The following is a 10446-nucleotide window of genomic DNA, read 5'->3' as shown; positions in this document are numbered from 1 at the left end:
GTGACATCTGGGAGTTCAGTTCCTGACCAAACTGCGCAGTCCTAGCTGCACTTTGAGGCCACCACCTGTACTGGCATAAACCGGGGCTGCAAGAGGGGGCCCCAGCCAGGCTGGTAGCGGTAACAGATTGTGCCATACCACTGGAGATCAGTACTAGGTGCAGTCCCTGAACAGAACACAACACAGGCTGAATTTCACTGTAGGCTTGGATCACAACCTTCCTGCCCCCATGCTTCTCCTACCCACCTCAGTTATAATTCAGGAGAAGAGGTGAGTTGGAAGTTCTATCCCCAGCCTTAAACTAAGCACTAGTCTTTCCACAGCAGGGCAAACAAACGACTGGCCTCTAGGAAGCCATCCTCCTCTGTCCCCCAGCCCCAGATTGGGTTCCCCTTCCCACAGATGTAACCGCACCATGACTCCAGCCAAGCTATGAGCATGAGCTTGGCTATGCCCACCTAAACATGATGCATTGTTCCAGATAAAGTTTGAGCAGAGACCCTTAAGGTAGAACCTAGCACTTTATTCAGATCTTCAGTTAATTGGTGGGATTTGAAGAAGCAGACATACGTAATAAACCTCCACAAAAATAGATCACGAAAGGCACTTTCCACTCAAGGCAGAGGCCATGGGATAAGCATGTAAACAAGCTGGCTTCTCTGTACAACACCAGCCAAATCAGCTTCTCCCATGGCCAGTTGCCCTAGCTTTGCCCTCCCCCTTATGTTTACACCAGCCAGACCCCCTGTAGGTGTGACCCAAGGTTTTTCTGTAGGACACCTTGGCCTATCAGGGAATGCTGGAAACATGGCAAGAAATCATGGTGTCCAAAACAAAAAAAAGAAGTGTTAAAAAGCTGCCATCTGAGCCAAGGGCTTCTCTGTACTCACACCCTGCCCCAGAGAACAATAAATAAGCAATTAGAAAAATGTTCAAGTATGAAGGGTTATTTTTGCCATCTCTCCTCCCCTCCAAATGCACCTGTGGCTCTGAAGGAAGCTGGCTTCTCTGTAGCTACGCCAGCCGTTCAGAGCACGAATTGGACCTGGCTTTGAAAATAAAACAAAGTTTAAAAACCCAGGAGGAGTTCTGTGCAGTGTGGAATTCTCCAGCTTTCTTATAAAGAAAAAAATTACTCTGGTACCAAAGTGTGCAGCCTACAGACCTCGGTACTGCCTGGGGACTTCTCTGTAGTACATCCCCAGGCTGCCAAGGGCCCGTTTGTTAGACAGGAGATGGTGAGGTTTGGCTAGTGCTGAAACCATGCATAGGATAGATTATCTTTTTAAAAACCTTATTACGTACGTCCTCCAAGAAAGACAGCTGAAAGTGGAGAGGTTAAAATCTGGTGCCACTCCAGGTGGAATTAAGAGCATAAAGCACCACAAGTGGGTAGAGCAAGAACTGCCTTTGAATAAAAACTGCGGCAGGCTGGAGCTCCAAGTGGAACTTGCGTTGCATGCAAGGCTAGTCTGCCAGGGGGAAGCGCTCCCAGACAAAAGCTACATAGTCAGACTGACCAGGTTACGGGGACTAGAGGCTTTACATTCTTAGACACCACAAAAATCATGCAGCTCAACAGGGCTGGGGCTGGACAGATGCTATAATGAACCACAGATTCCACAGGCATGTTACAAGGGCAATTTCTCAGTCAGCATTTGAAGGGGAAATTCACTGCAGTTCTTAGACTTTCAGGGTTGGGTTCGTGGGCATACAACAGATCCAATCTTAAAGCATCATTTACTAGACAGACTGATGTCTGCTCATCTCTAGGCAGTTACACAGATAGCTTGTGCTCACTAGTTCCACTAATAGAGTGAGCACGATGCCAGAAATAGGAAGAGAGAATCTAACTCGTGGTCCCCATAGAATTAATAGCCATGGCAATGGACGAAGTTTGCTGAGTAAGAGCTGAACAGGAGGACAGGATAAAGTTAGGGAAGAGGGGCTCTTTCCCCCAGAGCCTGAAAGCTTCTCTGTAGCCTACGCCAACAGGTCTGGGGAGAAAAGCCTAACACTTTCAATATTTTAGCTTTTTGGGCAATTCCCATGGGAAGCTGTCCCTACCAAAGTGGCCATAGGCTGCGGTCCTCTGATAAATGGGCTTCTTCAGATCCAGATCCCTGGAATATACAAGTCCTTAACTTAATACAGAGCATTCAATCACAAGCAAAGCAAAACAAGAGACAGTTTTCAGAGGCTCTGGTTTAGGTGAAGTTTTTTGACTCAGCAGGGGCAAGTCATGGAGGCAGACACTCCGTTGGTGGAGCAGGCTTGGAACTGCATGCGCTTTGTGGGAGGCCAAGACACCTTCCACCTTGCTATAAAACCCAGACTCAACACAACTGGATTCATTCACTGACTCGGAGGCGCCTCTCTTCCCCTCACTTTCTTTTAAGAATCAGTTGTCGTTTCTCAGGCTGCTTTGTTTTTTAGACAGTGTCCTAGACACTTAACTAGTTGCAGTCCAGTCCGAACTCATCCTGAGAAACTACAAGTGTCCAATCTCACATGAGGTCATATGATACTTACCCCTTAGAGGGCTACAGCACATCAGGACCTGGTGATCCATTTGGTGGAACCACTTATCTCTTCTGTTTAAGCAGCTCTTGTCCTAGCCCAATGGCTGCTTCTGACTTTAAATCGGATGCTTCCAGCACAGGTTGCAAAACAGGCATGAATGCAAACAGCAGCTCAACATTGCACCCAAAGGATTTGCTAAGATGGTTAGGCAACCAAGTCCTGCTATAGAATGCTAGATTTTAAGTCCAGGAGCATTTAGCACCCAGTCCAAAGGCAGCCTCAGCCTTCAAGCACCATTAGTGCTCTCCGATACTTAATCCAAGAGGCCACCTGTTTGGTTACAGAGATGGGGTTAGCTACTAGAGGCAGTCCAGCGTGGACAAGCGTACTTCTACTGTTAGCGTGACATAGTAAGGAATCCATTCCAGCAGCATTTGTACTATCAGTCTAGCCCTGGTCTTTCATTCCCTACTCATTAGTGGCTTCAGATTTACCTACAAGCAAGTAGGGAGCTATTCCCCCCTCTGCATGCATTACCATCTTTACCTGACAATAACCCCAGGGCGGAGGTCAAAGTTCTTCTTCACAATCTCTAGCAGCTCCCGCTCACTCTTTGGAGAAGTGCCATAGTGGAAAATGGAGATGGACAGCGGGTGGGACACTCCAATCGCATAGGAGACCTGAGGGCAAAGGACAGTTTAAACACCTCAGAGGACATGCTGGGGCAGATGACCATGTGGGCCCCCCCCCGGTCTAACACTCCCTCACCCCACATTCTGAAGGGGTACTTTGTTCCTAGTAATGCAGGGGCTCATCTACCCACTCAAATACTTCCAACAACTGTACCTCCACTCTCTCATTCTACATGCCAGTTACAGTAGTTACAAGAATGATCAGCTCTCCGTTCAGCTGCTCTGAAGGTATGACCCTGTTCATATTACTCTCTACTCCGGCCAAACTCCCCTTCTCATCTTACCTTCTATTCCTGGGTTTTTCTTTGCTCTATTCTCTCTCTATAGTCTATCCTGGAAGGGACACCCAAGGAGTGCAGCACACTGCAAGTTGGTCACTGCAGCAATGCAGATAACGACACCATTGCGCTCTAGGTTATTACTCCTAGATTGTCTATACAACCAAGAATAGCAGTTGCACTCCCACGGCAAGCTCCAGTTATTCACCACCCTCACTGTCAGCTGCCTTCCAAATGCCATCCCACCAGCTTGTGCTGATGGAAAAGATGGGTTTCCCAATACAGCTAGTCACACCCCTTTCTTCCCTTGGTACAGCAGCCCCAAAGATCTTTGGCTCAATACGGCTTTAAAGGGAGACCCTGCCAGCCATCAATACCACCTGCTAAATCCATCTCATTTACAAACACCCCTCTCCAAACTTGAGGCCAAGCCATACCTGGACAAGCACTCTCCTGCACAGGCCAGCCTTGACAAGGGACTTGGCTACCCAACGAGCAGCATAAGCAGCAGAACGGTCCACTTTGGTGTAATCTTTCCCCGAGAAAGCACCTCCTCCATGAGCACCCCAGCCGCCATAGGTGTCAACGATGATCTTCCGGCCAGTCAAGCCAGCATCTCCCTGGAATTAACATCGCCCATTAAACTGGACTCCATTTAGAAACACCTCATCAGTTTAGAGCACAATAGCCACTGCTTACACTAACTTAAAGCCTAATCCTTGCATGCACTGAAGACAATGTTTCACTTTAAGTGTAACTGTACAAATAGCAGCTGAATTATACCAGCTCCACTTGCTCCAATACTCTCGTTTGTTGACAAGCGTTTACTCCACTGAGCTCTGTAGAGCCATTAGTTCTGGGGGAGAAAACTGGCTTGTAAGTCTGCACTGGAGGCCCCCATTAGCCTGGCTATGTTCCCATATTGCTAGAGAGGGGGAGTTTTGGAAGACTGGTCACCCTCAATGCCTGCATGTAGACTAGACACACCCAAGTGAAACACACAAGTCCATTCCTTGGAGGATTGGATCAGTCTTACCTGGGGACCACCGATGACAAAGCGGCCACTTGGCTGCAGGTGGTAGATTGTATCATCATCCAGGTATTTTGCAGGCACAACAGCTTTGATCACTTTCTCCTTTAGGGCATCCCTCATCTCATCCAAGCAGACCTCTTCATCATGTTGAACAGATATGACAATCGTGTGGACTCTAATAGGGATGACAGCGCCACGGTCCTGCATGTACTGCACAGTCACCTGAAATGATACCCCAGACCAGGAGAAGAAAACAAAGTCAGGGACAGGCACATCTACAGCAGATCCTAATAGGGGACAGCAGTGCTCTCCATACCCTCCAGACTGCTAAGTAGGAATGAGAATACAGTCTAGTTTCGTTTCATTATTGGTCCTCCCCCCCACCGGCTCTGCAAAGGCAGAAATTCATTCTGCTCTTAGCTTACTAGAACCAGGCTCTCTCGCACATGCCTATTACTGCAGTGTATGACAAGGCTCCACTTACCTGAGTTTTAGAGTCGGGTCGCAGCCAGGGCAGGGTGCCATTGCGACGCAGGTCTGCCAGCTTGGCATTCAGCTTGTGCGCTAGGACGATGGTCAAGGGCATGCACTCCTCAGTTTCATCTGTAGCATAACCGAACATCAAGCCCTATGGGAGAGAAGAGGGGTCTGAAACCTCAGCTTCAACAGAACCAGCTACTGACAAGTGCTAAGTATTGTCCTATAAACAAGAAAACATTTCTGCAAACTGGGAAACAGCTGTTACTAGAATACTAACCTGGTCCCCAGCACCAATATCCTCTTCGTTCCTGTCTAGATGGACTCCCTGGGCAATATCAGGAGACTGCTGCTCCAAGGCTACTAGCACATTGCAAGTCTTGTAATCAAAGCCTAAAACACAGCAGAATTTCAGATTCACAGAATATCTGCACCGTCCAGCTAATCCTAGAAAGTTTATAATTTGTTCCTTAGAACACCTAGCAAATTGGTTACAGATACTTTTAGAAGCCAACAGCCTTATACTCAAAGCTAGAAAAAAAGCTTCCCAAACCTAGAACAACAAGTGGCCGGAGGCACTTACCTTTGGAAGAATCATCATAACCAACATGCTTGATTGTATCACGCACAACTTTCTGGTAGTCAACAGCAGCTCTGGATGTGATCTCGCCGGCCAGGAGGATCATCCCAGTCTTTGCAACAGTTTCTAGAAGAGAATAAAAGGATATTCATCAACTTCAGTGTCACTCAGAGAAACAGCTCTCCTAAGGTAACAAAAGTGCATCTAATAGGTGCAATTCCTCCCCTTTTCTAGGCTAGGTATCCTCACCACAAGCAACTTTGGCATCTGGATCCTGTTTAAGGTGGGCATCAAGGACAGCATCACTGATTTGGTCACAGATTTTATCTGAAAAGAAATCAAACAGCCAATCACTCTCAATGCACAGTGTACCTCACTGAATCGCTTTCTCTTTCCGCTCAATATGTTTAACTTCAGCCAATTCTGGGAGTCTCCATACCAATATGTCAACAGAAAGCAACAACTGCAGTGTTACACAACACCAGGCAGAAGTGTTGTTATCTTACTCTGTAATTTCCTGTCCCTCAGATGCAGCACTTGTATTGAGGTGTTTTGGGGTTTTTTGGGGTTAGTGTGGAATCCTAAGCATTTTCTAGTGGAACTTTTAGGATCAAGTTACTATTATGTCAGGGCTCAAATTTAGCCACTCTTACTCTCTTCGTGATGTAGCTATAAGACAGGATTTTGACAGTGTGCAATCCTGGCAGCTCTGAATAGGACAATGCACTGCATTGCCAAGGGATTTACTTAAGCACCCAAATTACAGCAGCATCTGATCTGCAAGTGGTTCTGCCCTCAAACAGAAGATAACAAATAGAAGATAACAGCTTCAATTTGGTTTGTACAGGTGTTTAATTTTAGAAAACTGCCCTGACAAAATGGCCACTTGCAGCAAGACCACTCTAGATTTGCACATGTACAGCAAGAGACTGCATGTGCCCAACGTAGCCCCAATGACGGAATTTTAACTTGCAATACTGTAGGCCGTAGTCATGTTGCCATTAGCCATGGCTGCCAACAACCAACCAAGTTGTGAGCAGCAAGCAGCCAGCTTGAGACTGCAGAACTGGTTTCAGCTGGTCAGCCAGCCTGCGCATAGCTAGTCGCTCTAGCATGACTGCTGCAGACAATTATTCTAGAGCAATCTGAAACCCCTAAAGCACTAAGGGCTTTGCAAGAATTGTTCAAATTCTGTGATGAATAAGCTACTCACTCAGGGCTAAATGTCGTCCTTGACAATGACCTTTCAGATCAGATTTGGAGCAGAGTGACAATTCTGTGTGCTGCACAGGAACGAGATGGAATAAAGGAAAGCCTGACACTGAGCTAGCCCCTCCCATCATCTTTAACCCATTCATTCCTCAGATCTTTTTCACCAGTCACCTTGAATAGCAGCGCTGGAAATGTGACAATAAGAATAATCTTCTCGACCACCCAGGGAGGGAAAAAATTCCCCCAGATGTCATTCACAAAACAACACAGTCTTTTACACCTTGAGGAATGATTTGTTTTACTAACAGCCCCCAGGTAATAAAACAGACTAAAGGGAGGATTTAATGACATCAGAAAATTTCTGGTTAGGATAACTATGCCAGCATCAATCATTTGAGCACTGCTGTCCCTAGTCTTGTAGTGAACACAGGCTGATATTAGAGGAAGTAGTTTTTGAAACCAGTTCACCTGTTTGGCCAGACTATAACTGGCCAATGGTTTGGAAAAGGTAGTGACTGATATACAGCAAATGCCACTGAACAGTTGATTAAGTTCGTTGTGCAATGTGGAAGTGATTTATAATGGACCAGAGAATGGGAATCTAAATAGAACAGGGCCCCAAAATGGAGATTGCAGTCAGAAAAAACACAACGTTGTTATAGTGAAACAATGCCAGGACTGAGACAGAACATTCATTCTTTGTCATGGAAATGAAGGAATCTATCAAAAGCCCATTGAGCAGTGACCTCTAAATTGTCCAAAGCAATTCCACACAGCCTCTGACACTATTTTAGACACTTTCTGCAGTGGGTGAGGAAAGGTAGTGATCGGTGAGCGTTCAAGTCTGAAACACAAGGCTATTCAAGAGAATATACACCATCAGGATTTATGTCTTTATTTAAACCTCAGTTACTGCGTTCAGCACCCTCTGAATTCCTCTCTTCCCAGAAATACAGCCCCGGAGCGAGAGACGCGCGGCGCACCCGGCCCTCACAGCACTCGCGGACACAGAGGAGGAACAGGAGTCAAGGGGAGATGAAGGGACTTGCTCGAGGTCACGAAGCAAGTCAGTGACAGAGCCGGGAACGGAATCCTGGCTGGCAAGTGCGCGGATCGCTGCGGCCTCCCTGCGGGCAGCGCGCTGCGACTGCAGCGCCGAGCACAGCGCGCCCGAGCGGCTGGGGCTCCCTGCCCCAGGAGAGAGAGAGAGCGGCCGCAGGCGGCAGGGACCGCGTGCGAAGGGCCGGTGGGTTTCCGGGACAGCAGCGGCAGGCGAGCAAAGGGACCAGGGGGCTGCAAGGGGCCCCGCGGAACCAGGAGGCATCCGTGGTCTGCGGGGGTCTAGGCGGTAAAAGAGCGGAGGCAAAGTGCTTCGGCACCGGCCCCCGCCCGCCCCCGGGGCTGACGCACCGGCCCCCGCCTCCCCATCGTCACCCCGGGGCGCCCCCCCCCGGGAGCCCCACCCGCGTGCCGCCCCCTCCCGAGGCGCCGTGCCGCCCCCACCCCCGGGAGCCCCCCGCCCGAGGCTCCCCCGCCTCCCGAGACCCCCCCCCCGGGGCGCAGCAGGCTCGAGACCCCCGGGCGACCCTCGCCCGGCTCAGGAGGCTGATCGGTCCCATGGCCCGGAGCCACGATCGCCCCCCGCCGCGGCGGACACGGACCATGGCCGGGGGAGGGACCCGTCCCCGCGCGGGGACCACGTGCCGCCCGGCCGAGCCTGCAATGCGGCGCGCGCCCTCGCGGATAATGGCGGCGGGAGCGCGCGCCCGGCCGAGAGTTTCATCATCCCCCCGCCCAGAGACAGGACTGCGCCGCGCGTGCACGCGCCGGGCGCTTCCTCCGGCGGAGGTCGCGCGGCCGGGCCGGTTTCCCGCCTCGGAGAACGAAGCCGCGCCCCGACCCCTCACCTGGGTGCCCCTCCCCCACGGACTCGGAGGTGAAGAGGAAGCTGCCCTCGTCGATGAAGGCCTCGTGGAAACCGTTGAGCTGCCCGTTCATGGCGACACCGGAAGGATGCGACGAAGGAAGAAGAACACTCCGCAGACCTCTGCTCCGCCAGAATGAAAGGAGCGCCTCAGAGGCACCGGTATTTATACGCTCCCGGCCCCGCCCCTGGCAGGCCCCGCCCCGCCGCAACGCGCCAATCTCGGGGCGGGCGGGGAGAGCGGATTCGGACTCAACCACACTCCGGGGAAGGGGGCCACGTTACATAATAAATCCCCCCTCCCCCGGCACACCGACCAGCTCGCTCCCAGCCGGAGGGAGGGGATTTCTCATAACGCACCGTAGAGCAAGACAACAATTCCCGTCCTTGACGCGGCCCGGGAGGGCAGCAGAGGGAGGTGCTCTGTCTCCCCCGCGCCTCTGCCACTTGCACGGGTCCCAGACAAAAGGCACAAGCTCAAGCCGACTGTCGCCGCAGGGAGGCGCCGGAGGGAAGCGCTGCTGCGCAGGCGCAATGAGAGCCTCCCCTTACGCCTGGCCGAGTTGCGAACCTCCCTCCCTCCCTCGCTCGCTCGCTGCCCGGGAACTTGGAAGGGGACTATGGCTAATGCGCATGCGCAGTTTGCCTCGCGCGGTCAGGAAGGCGGGTCTGACCCGCTCTGGCGGCCATCTTGGTTTCCTCTTCGTCCAATCCCCTGACCAACCTGACCGTCCCCCGAAACCCCTCTCCTCCGAGCCCCCCCTCCGTACACCCCCCAGCCGTGCACCACGTGCCCGAACCCCCCTCCACCTCCCGTGCCCCCCAGCCCTGTACCACGTTCCCGTACCCCCCCGCCTCCCGTACCACGTGCCCGAACCCCCCTCCACCCCCCGTACTCCCCAGCCCTGTACCACGTGCCCGTACCCCCCCTCCACCTCCCGTGCCCCCCAGCCCTGTACCACGTGCCCGTACCCCCCCTCCACCTCCCGTGCCCCCCAGCCCTGTACCACGTGCCCGTACCACCCCCTCCACCCCCCGTACCCCCCAGCCCAGTACCACGTTCCCTGTACCCCCCGCCACCCGCTGTGCCCTCCCAGCCCTGTACCATGTGCCCCATACCCCCCCGCCACCTCCCATATACCCCCCTAGCCCTGTACCCATGTGCCCCGTACCCCACCCAGCCACCCCCTGTATACCCCGCTAGCCCTGTACCCACGTGCCGCATACCCCACCAGGCACCACCCCGCTGTATACCCCCCAGCCCTGTACCCATGTGCCCTGTACCCCGCCAAGCCAACCCCTTTATACCGCCCTAGCCATGTACCCATGTGCCATGTACCCCGCTGAGCCACCCCCCGTATACCCTCCTAGCCCTTTACCCACGTGCCATGCACCTGTTTGGGCCTTCCCCATTGAGCCATCCTCTGTATACTCCCACAGGCCTGTACCCATGTGCCATGCACCCCACCGAGCCACCCCCTCTATACCCCCGTAGCCCTGTACCCATGTGCCACGTACCCCACCGAGCCACCCTGCCGTATACCCCCATAGCCCTGTACCCACATGCCACGTACCCCACCGAGCCACCCTGCCGTATACCCCCATAGCCCTGTACCCACATACGTACCCCACCGAGCCACCCTGCCGTATACTCCCATGGCTCTGTACCCACGTACCCTGTCAGGCGCGGGGCTAAGGCAGTATCTGGGACATGGCGCCACCTCCCT

At 52.5% G+C, this 10446-nt stretch overlaps 1 protein-coding gene across 1 annotated transcript; it reads right to left on the bottom strand.

The window, feature by feature from the left end:
- Positions 1–502: 502 nt before the first annotated feature.
- On the bottom strand, positions 503–8838 carry MAT2A (methionine adenosyltransferase 2A). Its single transcript, XM_007069857.4, has 9 exons — positions 8703–8838; positions 5833–5910; positions 5587–5709; positions 5284–5396; positions 5011–5154; positions 4530–4748; positions 3931–4113; positions 3070–3203; positions 503–2123 (listed from the first exon to the last, which is right to left on the bottom strand). The coding sequence occupies exons 1-9, from the start codon at positions 8791–8793 to the stop codon at positions 2021–2023; spliced, it is 1188 nt and encodes a 395-aa protein (XP_007069919.1). The 5' UTR covers positions 8794–8838; the 3' UTR covers positions 503–2020.
- Between the last annotated feature and the right edge of the window lie 1608 nt (positions 8839–10446).

The sequence above is a fragment of the Chelonia mydas genome, chromosome 26 (genome assembly GCF_015237465.2).
Source record: "Chelonia mydas isolate rCheMyd1 chromosome 26, rCheMyd1.pri.v2, whole genome shotgun sequence".
Classification (NCBI taxonomy): Eukaryota; Metazoa; Chordata; order Testudines; family Cheloniidae; genus Chelonia; species Chelonia mydas.
This window is presented reverse-complemented; position numbering and strand designations above follow the sequence as displayed.

Bases quoted from the DNA above. Each gene is read 5' to 3' on its own strand.
- MAT2A (XM_007069857.4), bottom strand. From the start codon at position 8,793: ATGAACGGGCAGCTCAACGGTTTCCACGAGGCCTTCATCGACGAGGGC. The intron at 5,710-5,832 runs GTGAGGATACCT...ATTCTCTTCTAG, and splicing joins AGATGCCAAAGTTGCTTGTG to AAACTGTTGCAAAGACTGGG. The intron at 4,114-4,529 runs GTAAGACTGATC...TGTTAATTCCAG, and splicing joins TTGTCATCGGTGGTCCCCAG to GGAGATGCTGGCTTGACTGG.